The following is a 14,229-nucleotide window of genomic DNA, read 5'->3' on the forward strand; positions in this document are numbered from 1 at the left end:
TCATCGAGTGGGCGTGGTCTATTTTTACAGGAAGACTCGTGGAGCAGCACGTGGTTCTTTCAATGCAAATGACACCTTACTTGTCAACCAAGCAGAATTTAGATAATGTTACAACCTGATATTGATTTACGATAATGATTGAAGGTAGGTACATTAGATAAAGTAGGACTGCAAGAAAAACTATGACTTTTACTGTGTTAAATTGGCATCAACATGCCTTTGGTGGATTTAATGATTCATTATCCTGTGCAGAAATACAACTTTAAATTACTTTAACGAAAGCAAATTTGCACATAAAAGAAGAAATGGCACATTATGCATGTAAAGATAAGCTGTATGGTCCAATCAGCAGACAAACAAAGTGCTGTTTGGTACACAAACATCCGCCATGCAGCTTTAAGACTGCCCACGGTCTCTCTCCCTCTCTCTCTCTCTCTGTAATCCTATTAAATCAATTATGTACAACAGCAAACAAAAGCAATCATTGATGTAATCATGAGACCGGTGCAGGTTGACATTAATCTGGTGATGTCACGCAGGAAAACAGCTGAGCAAGTCGGTGCAGATCGCAGTTTTGAGACATCATCAGTCCAGAGGTGGTGGGAGGCTGCAGGATGTGAAGAGACAGAATACAGCAGCAGAGACAGAGACAGAGGACAGCAGTAAACCCACTCAGGAGATTAGCGTCCACATGTCCCGGCAGCAGGAACACTGTCCGACTTTGTAAACCTCTCTATAGTCCGAGTGTGGTGGTGGGAGGAGCATTACAGGCTTCTCATTCACTCCTTCAGACCTGCACAGACACACAGTGGGCTGGATGGTGAGCAGATCTCAGAGCAGAGCCACCAGACAAGATGCCAGGAGATGGGTTCACCATTAAAACTCGCCTCAGGAATTTGCTTCGTTCTCCATCAACCAAACACAAGAAGAACAAGAAAGAGAGTCTCACCAGCAAGGTATTTATTCATCTACACTGTTAAGAATGTCCCAGTAGAATAACAGTAAAGAAGTGGCAGCAGGGTTTCCTTTATGCTACTGTAAAAATAACATTATTATACTGTCGCTGACATTTACAGCTTTGTACTGTTAATGAAAAATACAGTTTGAACTGTTTTTTTTATTAATTTCACAGTTAATTTACTGTTAAAAGATACATTATATAGCTGTTTTTCCACCTTTCTTTTACATTATCTTACTGATTTGTTTTAATGCACTATTTAGGTTGTATTTTTTACATACATTTTAATAAACATTATTTTTTGCCTATAGATGAATAGACTTAGCAGGTTACAGACATAGGAATAGTCACACTAAATACAATTAAAGGCACTTGTTAGGAAAAAGGCTATAATAAACTTGTTGAAACTTTTCCCATAATGTGTGTCTATAGCTGGCTACAAGCACAGAATGCAAACCAGAACAACATGTGAGTGAAGAACAATAAAGCTAATTCACTGATTTTACAATCATGTACAATGTACAAGCCTCACATGTGCAGATCAGGTCCCAGAGGTCAAACCATTCTGCATGAAGCTGTTACTGATGATACTTTAGACAGCTGATCAGCAGTAAAGTGCTGTTTTTTAAGAATGCATTATAGTTCAGTTAAAAAACGGCCTATGAGCGTAATTTAACAGGTTTTCTTTTGTATTAACAGTAAAGCACTGTTTTTTAGCAATAACAGGTTAATACTGTTGAAATCCTGCTGTAAATTAACAGCAATTGTTTACAGTGCAACAATACAACGACACACAGTGGCCAAAATAACTAAACATTAGCCTTAGATCCCAAACACAATATATATACATAGCACATAATATACTCAAAGAGATGATTGTACACAATCACATAAATATGTAGCGGAAAATATAGCATCTATTTATGTATGATATGTATAAGGATAAGGAGGCGCTCAGTTCGTTACAGTTGATTACAATAGATTGCGATGCAACAACAAAACATTTAAAGAAAAATAAGACAACAAAAGAAATAAGTGGGTAAATAAATATCTCACCTTACGACCCAAAAATGTCAATTACCAGCATATTTAAAAAATAAATAAAAAAAAATGGATGTCCAAGTCTTAAAGAAATCACCCATTTTACATTTCAATCTGTATGTTAAATACTCCATCCTCCCCAATATCAGTTTATGCCACGCCACAATTTATCATCGATCCATCTAAGCAATATATTTTTCCGGGCAGCAAATGTAAGAATGCTAAACAGCCTTCTTTGAGGAAAGACTTTAATACGAGGACTGGGTAGACCGAGAAGCAACATCTGAAGTTCAATGTCAAGGTGGACATTAAAAACCAAGTTAGGTTTACCAACAATTTTACCCCAGTACTCCTCAATGTGGATACATGACCACATATTTGCATTGATTATTGATCCAAACATCATAAGAAACATATAGAAAATGCAACAGTATATCTGTAAGGGCAGGAAAAGGTACTACTCTAATAATAATAATAAGGCACCCTTTATAATATTTTAGTTTATATAGTTACTTAATAGGTTGTAACTAATGTTAATAAATCATTTACTAATGCTTTATAGATTAGTTTTAAGCCATTCAAGATAACTTTTGAGTGGCCAGTTAGTGAAAAATCCATTTGAGTAATTGGACTGAAAATCTATTTATTAACAACTTTATTAAGCAGTTATTAATGACTTTTTTCACAACCTGGCAACTTGGGCTTAACGACTTTGAAAAAAAATATCTAATTGCAATTGCGAGTATTCTCATTTTCATTGAAAAACATATTACAATGATTCTGACATGATTTTTGCAGGGATCTGTTCCAAAGATGTTTTCTCTGTAGTCTGTAGAATATTTAAAATGGTATTTTTACACACATTTAGCCTTTGACAAATATTGCACCCCCAGTAGGCCATATTGCGATTTCAATTAAAATTTGATTAATTAAGCAGTTAATTATGCACTGGCAACCCTAAATTTGGAATGTTTTATAACTTGTCTGTTAAGACTATTAAATGGTTTTCTAAACTATTAATAAAGCCATTGGTTCCAACTTTTAATTAAAGGGGCCTTATCAGAAAGTTATACTCTAATATGAGACTCTAGAAAACCTTAAGCTCACAGTAGTTGAGTTGAAACTGTGTTTCTGCATTTATGTTTTTTATTATTCGCTACTAATATTTCATATATGTTAATAGGACACCATAGACTCAGGTACAACCATGTCACTCCAGAGAAATCAATGACACCTAACAGCTGCTTTATAATTCCCAAGACACACAGACAGACACACAGACGGCATGTCTTGCCAAGCCTTCTGTCACATCTGTTTAATGACTAGGTTAAACCTGATCTTTTACATCATGTTTTTACAACTTTTACACCCTAAAGATGAAATAATAATATCATTTATAATATATTTTGATAATAATTGTATCGTTTGCTTATCGAAACTGTTGAAGGCACATCATGCATTCTTGGTATAGATAATCCCTCAAACATTCCTCCAGATCCATTAAAACTCTTGAAAATCATCCTCTTCTGTGCTTGGAGATGCATTTTATTAAAGTGGAACCCACTAACATCACACAATGATGTCCTTTTGCAACTTATTTAGGACCCGATTGTTTACGAACAATGACAGCAGGGCTCTGTGGTCTGGCGTGGGGACAGTAGATGTTTTATTTTCAATGAATTGTGTTTGTACATTCCTGTTTTTTATAATCTCATCATCTGGGAACCATAAATATCTGTACAACATTTTGTGGCAATGCAATGACTGGATAAATTTGCTCTTGTTGGTGGTGCTAGATGAAAAATCAGGGGGGATCGGCAAAGTCCATAAGATTCACAAGTTTTTCTTCCGTCAAATCTGTCATGTACTATAAACCTGTCGATGTTTAAATAAAATTCATTCATTCATTTGAAAAAGATAGAGTAGATAGACCCTGAAAAAACAATTGAACAAAACTATCAAAAAATAAATAATATATAAAAAAATAACTACAAATAAAATAAATACATAATATATAAATAAATAAATCTAAATAAAATAAATAACTTTAAATAAAATAAAAATAAATAAATAAATAAACTCACATTGCAGGGAGATAATTGTTTTTTTTGTATCTTAAAAGTGACATTAAATTCAGTGTTTTGGAGATATAACAGCAGAACTCCTTTAAATTATCTGAACTAAAGTGGACACATTAGTTGAGCCATCGTCCTCACATGTTTCAACCAAACCAATCTATTTCTGTCTTTGATTCATTGACGGAGGTGCTTAGTTACATCACTGCTGCTTCAGTATTTATCCCTCCGTCAACCAACTCTACTTTCACTTCTCTGTGTGATTAAATCCTCAATAAAAAAAAAAAAATCCCTGCTTTGTGTCTCTCCAGGTGACTTTGGAGAAGGTGCTAGGAATCACAGCTTCAGGAAACAGTGGTCTGGCTTGTGACCCCCGATCTGGACGAGTCGCCTATCCTGCAGGGTAAGGAGAGAGAGAGAGAGAGAGAGAGAGAGAGAGAGAGAGAGAGAGAGAGAGAGAGAGAGAGAGAGAGAGAGAGAGAGAGAGAGAGAGAGAGAGAGAGAGAGAGAGAGAGAGAGAGAGAGAGAGAGAGACCATTTCTGCATCCTTATCTCGACATCTGACCTTTGACTTATCAACACTTCCTTATCATATCTAACTCACACAGGCGTTTAGTGTGCAAATTTATGTGTGTGTGTTATCTCTTCACTATCTCCGAGGAACTGAGGAGGAGAGCTCTGTGGGCTCTCTCATCAGAGAAACTCCAAAGCTTCTTTTTATCCTATCCTCAGGGAGGTTTCCTTTAACTCTCTCAGTGATGTAAAGAGCCTTGTGTGTAGTATTATTAATTCTGTGCAAACAGTGACACTAGCTGTGTTAACTTGCTCAGTGCAGAGGAAGAGAAATGTGAGCTGGAGTATTGAGATCTACAGCGGCGATGCTCGAGGCCTCAGCTGCTGCTGCACCACCACCAGGGTGAGAGCAGACTGTAAAAAAACAAGCACACTGGGCTGTAACAGAAACAGTGCACTGAGCCTCCTTTGTGTTGTTCTCAAATCTTCTGACAAAGCTGTATTAATACTAAGAAGGTCAATGGCTGTTTGCAGTATTGTTGCCTCACTGTGTAGCAACGTCTGTATGTGTGTGTGTGTGGTTCTGACTGTCATTCTAGCAAGCTTTATACTTCCCAAATTGTGCAGAGTCTGGCCACCCACCTGCCGTCTCAGTTTAAATCTGCACAGACTGTGGCACCAGGAATACAGTTTCCTGGCACCGAGCTACGTACCTGGCAGCTTAACAGGTGCTCTCATACAGGTTGTTTGAGGACGTTTTATTAGCGGGAAACAATGTGGTTATGGCTGAATAAAAGCTTCTCAGACTGCATTGTGGGGGATTGGATATCTCCTTCCTTTGGGTTCCTGCACACGTAGGGGTGGAAGGAAATGAGAAGGCAGATATATTGGCCAAACAATCATTAAAACAACACTTAATTAACATACAAATACAGTTAAGTAAATCATTAAGGGCTACATGCACAAAACCTGGCAAGAATACTGGGACTTAAGTGACACAGGGAGACATCTGTACAGTATTCAGACACATGTAGGAGCTGGTGGAATACGGAGCGGGAGCCCAAGGGAAGAGATGGTCATTACCCGTCTGAAAATAGGACATACAGGATTAAACCAAACACACCTTAGAATAGGGCAAGCACCCAACTGGACTATGCACGCACTGTAATAAACTGGAAACTGTCAAGCATGTTCTTATAGAGTGCAACAAATATGACGAAGAAAGAAGGGAATTGCTATCAGGAGTAAATTATATTACATATATTAATATTACAATGGGGAATCTGCTAGGAAAGACATCTTATAAGTACACAATCTTCTAATTAATTACTTAAAGGGACTGTTTGTAAGAATCAGAAATGCTTGTTAACAGCGACACTTGTGGCCGTTAAGTCAACGAAAGTCAGCGTCGGGCTTGCGCTTGTGCTCGCGCTTGTGCTCGCGCTTGTGCTCGCGCTTGTGCTCGCGCTTGTGCTCGCGCTTGTGCTCGCTCTAAATAGACATGAACGAGCATCGCTCAAAACAGTGAGGCGACGAAGGTCAGCTAAAACCACAATATCACTCTATATTTCACCTGCTTGGCAGTAATGTTAGCTGACCAGACGAAGGTCTCTCCATGAATCACTGCTGATCCTAGTGTTGGCTTTTCCTGCCTCAGCCTCCCGACCGCGGCCGGAGGGAACAGGGGAGACACCGGAGTTTTGGTTGGAGACAATAACGTTTCTCTCTGCGGAGCCCCGTCACTTCACAAGACACGGGAAACCTCTGTTGGTCTGGAGGAGCTGCAGCAGTTATTTCTGCACAAACGTCCATTCACGAGATATTCTCAGAGCTAAACTAACTGTTCTGCAGTTTGTAGTGTGCGCGCATGCACGTGAGGTGGAGCGAAAGAGCGAGAACGAGCACGGTGTGTGAGTGAAGGCAGGCAGGCAGAGGAGCAGAGTACAGCAGAGACTCCGGCCCTGGAGACCAAAGCTACGGTCCTCCGACCGCGGCCAACACTGTTTTGCAAGACGGGCTTCACTAGATAGAACTTTGCGGTTTTGGTGCTTCCGTGTAGTTTGTGTTGGAGTCTGAGTCTGAACAGCATATCCACACGCGAGCGCGCATGGGACACCGACCCGGTTTGATTTATACGTGTAAGAAGTTACAAACAGTCCCTTTAGGTAATTTCAGATTTTCACTAAAATGTGGTCGCAAACAGTTCGGATCTTTCTGCTACTTTATTTTACAGTTCAGAAATGCTTCTAATTGGCGTTCAACGTGTTATATGACCCACTTTTGTAGGAGTGTTTGTAAGAGTAAATGCATGAATGAGTACAGTGTTATTTAATTTCTTGTAATCATCTGGAAAAAAAACAGGTCACAGAATAAAGTTTAATTACGGATCAACTGAGATTTGTACTTGAAGGCTCACTTCTGTACATATTAGTTGCTATTAGAGTAATGCCCTATTGATTCCTGTGTTACATCAGAGTTTAAGTGTTTACAAGGTCATTGTTGATACCCAGTAAGTACTGTATGTTAAGCAATGCCACAAGTATGCACTGTGAAAAGAGAGTTCAATTATTCCTTGACCTTAAAATGTGTTATTTTCCACTCAGCCATGGACAAGTGTTTATATTTCTTGCAAACACCTTGACTAAATATATTGAAAAACACTTAAACTATTACCTCAGTATGAGGAATACATACCAAACATGAGTTTCTAGATCTGTTCCAAGTCAAATATTGTATTATATCATATTGTGAAAAAACACATATGGTGAATTCTGATTGTATTTTTCCGTGTGTAGATGTGTGGTAGTTTTGCTGAACCCCAAAAAGAAGAGAGAGCACCACATTATCAACACGTCAAGGTGAGTTGAACACCAATACAATCTGCATTTAAACAGGGATGACGTTTAACTGTCAAAACATGAGTCACGCTGAGCTGTCTTTCTCTCACTGTTCACAGAAAGACCATCACGGCTCTGTCCTTCTCCCCTGATGGCAAGTACTTGGTCACAGGAGAGGTGAGTGTTCTCATTTTTGGCTCTGCAGTTATCTGTTTTTTTCACAAGAATTCAACATCTTTCAGGCTGCAGAAGTCCAAGAAGTGAGCATATTTCATTGCGAATATCCCCGCAGGATGTAGGCCTACAGTCATTTTGTTAATAGTGATCATGCAGTGCTTATTGTGGAAGGGCCCAAGAAGACTGAGTAATGTCAGTCAAGCATCTGTAGTTCTGTTGTAGTTGGAGTGTTTCCCTCAACACAACACAACACACCTTAATCCGCCCCAGCCAATCAAAGCCGATTAAAGACTTCTGCGTGTAAGTGGATGAGCACGCAGTAGTTGCCATGACGGCAGAGACCAAAGTTCAAAAGATCAAACGCGATGAAAATCGTCTGTTTTTGGTGCCATTTAAAAAGATACCAAATGCCAAATTTTGTAGACTGCCACTGTGCAGTATTGGATTTTTTGAAAGTGATTTCCCTAAAAGCCTTGAAAGAGGAGAGGATATTCCTGAGTGAATGAGAAAAACTCATTGCACATCTTTTTTTTTTATACGTCTTTCTTTCCGTCTCCTTTGTATGCAGCTGAGTCTTCAGTTGAATGTCATCCATATTCAGCGTCCTTCAGGCCTGCTTTTCCTCTCACCTATTAACTCTGACCTTTGAAAGGTTGTTCTGTCGTTCTATAATAAGAGGCCTCGCAAATAGCCTGCTGACCTTTTGATCCCTGAGAGAGAATAATGTGAAGAGGTTGAGGGACAAGTAACTGTATACAGTGAGCAGAGGTCAGAGGAGTATAATCTCCCAGAGAGCTGGATAGACTGGACTGACAGGTGACTCTGTGTTGTTCCAGTGGATTGAAAGACTGGAGACACAATATAGCACTTAGACACAGATAGGAGCCCTTTCTTTAATAACAATGTTCTCACTTTGTTTCAACTACTCACTCTCTCCTCCTCCACATCCCTCTGTCCCTTTCACCAGAGCGGTCACCTGCCAGCGGTGAGACTGTGGGACGTGGCAGAGCGGAGACAGGTGGCGGAGCTCCAGCAGCACAAATATGGCGTCTCCTGCGTGGCTTTCTCCCCCAACGGCAAATACATTGTCAGTGTGGGAAACCAGCATGACATGATGGTCAACGTCTGGGTGTGGAAGGTACGCCTCACGGCCCACAATCAGCTCCTGTTTGCCAAGGCTGATGTTATTGCGCCATGGAAACACTCGATTGTGTTTGTCATATTGGTGCAAGTTAGACACACACTCACTCCTTGTTCTGTTAAAGGAATAATTCAACGTTTTGGAAAATGCGCTTATTTGCTCTCAGCTTCGCATAAAGACTGGAAACAGGGGAAAACAGCTATGTTGCGTCCGAAATTCCATACTAACATGCTCTTTAGTACGCTAAAACAGTATGTGAGATTTTTTAGTATGTCTGAAACCTTAGTATGAAACCAGTAGTACGCGAATTGCATACTATTTCCGGTGAAATATTACAGTATGCAACACTGGACTCTACGGTGGCATAAATATCCCACAATGCAATGTGGTAGTGACGACAATGTTCATAAAAGACATTGACAGACAGCTCTGTAACATCAATAGCGCTTCAATTTAACTGTAAGTATAAATATTTCACTTTGTTAAGTGTAATATATATTTTAAATTAAGTCGTTTAATGTCGTTTTGGTCACATGAGGTCAGTACGGGTTACCATGGTGATACGTCTCCAGCCGGCAAGGAGGCTCTCAGGAAGTAACGACGTAAATCACTGCTCAGTGCGTCCGAAAAGACACATACTACTGTTTATTCACACAAAAGTATGCTGAGCGAGAGTACACATATTGGTTATGTAGTGCATAGTATTTGACTTGAAGCACATTTTTTTAGCATATCAAAATGTGCTTCAGTTCACAGAATGATTTTTAACTTGTATTATTCTCTTGCAGAAAGATGTAGTTGTGGCTGCCAACAAGGTATCCAGTAAGGTGACAGGTGTGTCTTTCTCTGAGGACAGCTCCTACTTTGTCACTGTGGGGAACAGACATGTCAAGTTCTGGTATCTGGACCACTGCAAGGCCAGCAAGGTAACATGTAATGTTGGTGTGTCTTTTATAAAGTTTGTGTCAACCATGTTCCCTTTGCTTTAGTACTGCTTTGAGTAGGAGTCCTTTTTCTACCAAACATTTTTTTACACTGTATGAAAAAAATCATCGTTGCCTTGAAAATGGTCCGAGCTATAAAAACCATCACAGTTAAAGTGGGTGTTTGGTTTGTCACACTTCCTATTTCATTGTTATTTCATTGTTCCAGAGCTGAGTGTCTTCACATCAATGAACTTCACACAGGCGTCTTCACAACTTCACTACTGCTTACTGTGTAATCAAATAAAGAAACACTCACATAAAGAAATGGAGTATATTAAATTGGGTAATACAAGTCACACATTTTATTGTGAAATCCATTGCTTCTCATTTGGCCTTTTCTTTGTTCTTTTTCACACCGAGAAGTTCTGCTTTTAAAAAATTGGCACACAAAAATACAAATATTTAAGAAAAGATGGGGGTGTAATGTCGACATACTTCCGGTGTAAATGTAGCCAGTATTCTGCTTTAACCACTTGGAGTCTGAGCTTCGTCCGTCAGCTAACCCTCACCCCTCTGTGGTATTCAGGCCAACGCTCCTGTCCCTCTGCTGGGCCGCTCCGGGCTGCTGGGGGAGCTGAGGAACAACTTCTTCTGTGATGTGGCCTGTGGACGGGGCTCCACATCTGACTCCGTCTTCTGCATCACCTCCTCCGGCCTGCTGTGTGAGTTTAACAGCAAGAGGATGCTGGACAAGTGGGTGGACCTGCGGGTGAGTGGCTTCACAGGAAGCATCCAACAGTGGAGGAGAAGAGGTTGTTTTTGGCTCTTTAGCTACCACTACTTTTAATCTCATGTATTATTTACCCCATATCGGAGTGATGCAAGGGGATATTGATTGGGCTGTGTCATTCTACCTAATGTGGGTGCTAACATTTATTACTGTGTTTAAACCACAAAGGTTATATCTCAGCTAGCCTGTCTCTGTCTGAAGGTAAAAAAGTACCAGCAGCTCTAAAGCTCAGTATTTGAAGTTGAAGTCCCTTTTCTACCTTCAGAACAATCCTTTTACTGCCAACTATTCCTTTAAGATTGACATTAATAAGCGTGGTTTGAAAACTAAGTGGCATTAATTGCACATTTCCAACTTTGAAAGGCCATAAATGCTTCTCTAATAGTTTCTATGAAACATTCATTTAGTTTTTTTTATTAATTCAGTAGGTTGTCACCACCATTAATGGGACATTTCACTCATCTAATTTACCTTTACCGGTGTTAAATCTACAGTAGATTTATGTATCCATTACTGAGTGCTGTATAATAATAATAGAGCGCATGGTCAGTGTCCAGCTGTGGTGTTTAATCAAGAGGTGAAGATGAAGGTGTGTGAGTCCTGCTTCTGCCTTCTGTCGGAGGATCAAAGAGGGATTAGCAGCAGGGACGAGGACAAGTACAGGATGTGTTTGGAAATATTCCAATAAGGATGCATTTCTGTCTCACTGCAACCTTCTGTGACCTTTATCATTATTGACACACAGGACTGTTGTGGAATCCCCTGCACTTAATTATGAAACTATAATACTGGTGATTGTTGCTGGAGGTTGCTGTTACTTTGCCTTTTACCTTTTTGTTAACCACGACTTTATTGTGGACAGATTTCCCTCCCTGCTCCTGTACAGTAAACGATAGAGCCGTGAAAATGAGCTCATGTGTCTGTTGTGTTGTATCCTGCCTTGCAGACGGGCGTGGCCCAGTCTCTGTCTCTGTCTGAGGATATGATCTTCTGCGGCTGTGCCGATGGAACGGTGCGAGCCTTCAGCTCTGTCGACCTTCACTTCTCCTGCACGTTGCCGCGGCCGCACCCCCTCGGCTCTGATGTCTCGGCCATCACGGAAGCCAGGTGAGGAGGAGCTCAGGAGTACCGCGGCCTTTCCCTTGGCTGGGATCCACTGCAGGATAAAATGCTCCCAATTTATAGTGCCTCCTGTCTCAAGTGGCTCCATTTCACAGTTTAAATAACTCCTAGATGTTTCTAGCCAGAGAAATCTATAATGGATTTTGTGGTTCTTTAAGTAATGTAATATTTTAAGCTCTAAGTTACTACCACATCTGTTCCAAATCCAGACAGAGATATGATGGGAATATTATAGTAATATTATACAAGGCTTAAAATGATAAATTTTATTCAGTAGGCATACGTTTTAGCAATTTCTTTACTGTGTTTAAGAGCAATGTGACTGATTAAATTATTCAGTAGGCCTGCCCCGCCCCTGGTCAAAATGTATTACTATCTTTTGGAAAACATCTGACTCTGTACTCCAATCCCTCTCCAATCAGCCACCTGTTTTCCACCAAGACGGACGCCCGTTACCCAGACGCCATTGCTGTTACCTACGACCCCATCAGCCAGTGGCTCAGCTGTGTCTATAATGACCACAGTCTGTACGTGTGGGATGTGAGAGATGTCAACAGGGTGGGGAAGGTGCACTCTGCCCTCTTCCACGCTGCCTGTGTCGGGGACCTGGAGGTAAACAACGGAATGATACGCACCTCCAGATTCAGTGTGTAGTCAATAATTATTCAGTGGGTTGAATGTTGCATTGACTGGAACATTGGGGGATTGATCAATACCACCCCGGTGCCAAATTGGGCAGCTTTAGGCAGTTCATATCTCTACTGAACTCAGGACCAATTTGGGACACACTAATGGATATTATTATTATATTTTACAATTTGTAATTACAGTTAATATGTATATATTAATATTACACTCTTAGGGCGTTTTATATTAGGTACAATTGATTCGCTAGTTGTTCTGTACTCTTGTACACTTCCGTCATCATACACATGTATTTGATTATGCTGAGATCAGCTGTTCTAGTGGCGGAGCATCATAAAACACTTCATTCAAACTTGACAGAAACAAAATAAAACTCACCACAAAACTGTTGTTGTTAGTCTTTCCAACCATCACCAGCTCTGGTTTGGTCGAAATAAACCCGGGGGACTCAGTGAAATAAACCAAGTTTGATGTTAAAATATGTTTGCTCTAAACGTTATTTCCCCCGCTGTCTCTCTCTCTCTGCCCGCTGAGCAGCTGAGCGGCCCTCGTTCTTTGGAGGCAGGCCATTAAATTAGCTGAATAAAGTAACAAACATCGCCCAACCCCAATGCCTACTTTTGTATATATCTTAAGGACCTCTCGCCTGCCTTCCTGCTCTATCACCCATGGCCGTGCAGTTCAGAGGATGACATCAGTGCATGCTGCACGCATATATAGACAGGGGACTGACGGCGTTGAAAATAGTCTGCCAAAACTACTCTCTGACTGCTAACGTTACTCGCGTTAAATAGCAGTCCCTTTCCATGTTTTAGTAGAGTTGGCTTTCACACACTGCAGACCACCTTTTCAAGTGGACTCGAGTATGGATCAATGAACCGATCGATGAAGTACGCTACGGACGTTCACACTAACAAACGAACTGGACTTTGGGGTCAAGTGTACTTGGATCAAGTCCAGGGTCCCTGCTGTGAAAGCACCCTTACTTGTGTGTGAGTTTTTAACTTGCTAATGATAGGCAATAAAAGGCAATTCATGCTTTGCATTATAGATAGAACTTTGCAGCTTTTGAGCTGCAGTGATTCTGACTATAGTTATGAGTTATGGATGCAAAGGCTTGTCTAGGCTGGCCTTAGTCATTCACAATGAGCATTTTCACAACCAAAAACATGCATTTCAAATGGAAACGTACCAAAGCTGATGGTTACAGTTCTATGGTACAGCATTGGAGTTCTACATAATTGATATTCCCTGAACTCCAACCCAACTAAACACCTTCTCTCTCGTCCTTCCTCAGATGTTCCCAGATGTTCCTGGTGAATTTGGAGCTGGTTTGTCATCAGGTGCGTTCCTTAGCTGCTCGGCCGATAACACCATCAGACTGTGGCGCGTGAACGATTGGACACAAACTCCCGTTCATTCTCAGAACATCCTCAGCAGTGTGAGTTTGGCATCTGTATGTCTTCATGTCATACAAAAGAAAATGTTGACATTTCAGAAGCACAAATTCTCCCCCTGATGGGTTATTTCTCTATCGCTTTGCAGGATCTCCTGAATATAATCTACATAGACGGAAACACTAGCGCCTTGCTGGATCCAGAGTGTCTGACAAATATGAACGCAGACAAACCAGGAGATGGACCGACAGCAGAAAGCAAGACCGGCATCAGGACCATCTGTATCAGTCCAGACGGCAAACACCTGGCATCTGGAGATCGCAACGGGATGCTGAGGTAGGACAAGGAGGCTTAGACTGAGAGTGATGACTGACTTAGGTGACCTCCATCCTAAAAATAATATTTTGATTTTCACTCTACAGGGTTCATGACCTCAGCAGCTTGGAGGAGATTCTGAAAGTGGAGGCCCATGATGCTGAGATCCTCTGTCTGGAATACAGTAAACCAGAAACAGGTCAGTGTGTGCGTCTGTGACGGTGTCATAATGATAGCATGCAAGAAGAGTATCTGTGCGTCGGCTGTGTATACGATTATGTGATTAAGTTGT

General features: G+C 40.7%; 1 protein-coding gene across 2 annotated transcripts in view; it reads left to right on the plus strand.

The window, feature by feature from the left end:
• mapkbp1 (mitogen-activated protein kinase binding protein 1) overlaps positions 1–14,229 on the plus strand; it is a 31,179-nt gene continuing 16,950 nt past the window's right edge. For both annotated transcript variants that reach the window (XM_037750376.1, XM_037750377.1), the window contains exons 1-13: positions 1–144; positions 540–956; positions 4,386–4,477; positions 7,383–7,445; positions 7,544–7,601; positions 8,569–8,739; positions 9,531–9,668; positions 10,255–10,437; positions 11,405–11,565; positions 12,003–12,192; positions 13,523–13,666; positions 13,771–13,958; positions 14,045–14,136. In XM_037750376.1, coding sequence (XP_037606304.1) covers positions 855–956; positions 4,386–4,477; positions 7,383–7,445; positions 7,544–7,601; positions 8,569–8,739; positions 9,531–9,668; positions 10,255–10,437; positions 11,405–11,565; positions 12,003–12,192; positions 13,523–13,666; positions 13,771–13,958; positions 14,045–14,136 — 1,582 coding nt within the window. In that variant the 5' untranslated portion in view covers positions 1–144; positions 540–854. The remainder of the gene's footprint in view (positions 145–539; positions 957–4,385; positions 4,478–7,382; positions 7,446–7,543; positions 7,602–8,568; positions 8,740–9,530; positions 9,669–10,254; positions 10,438–11,404; positions 11,566–12,002; positions 12,193–13,522; positions 13,667–13,770; positions 13,959–14,044; positions 14,137–14,229) is intronic.

The sequence above is a fragment of the Sebastes umbrosus genome, chromosome 18 (genome assembly GCF_015220745.1).
Source record: "Sebastes umbrosus isolate fSebUmb1 chromosome 18, fSebUmb1.pri, whole genome shotgun sequence".
NCBI lineage: Eukaryota > Metazoa > Chordata > Actinopteri > Perciformes > Sebastidae > Sebastes > Sebastes umbrosus.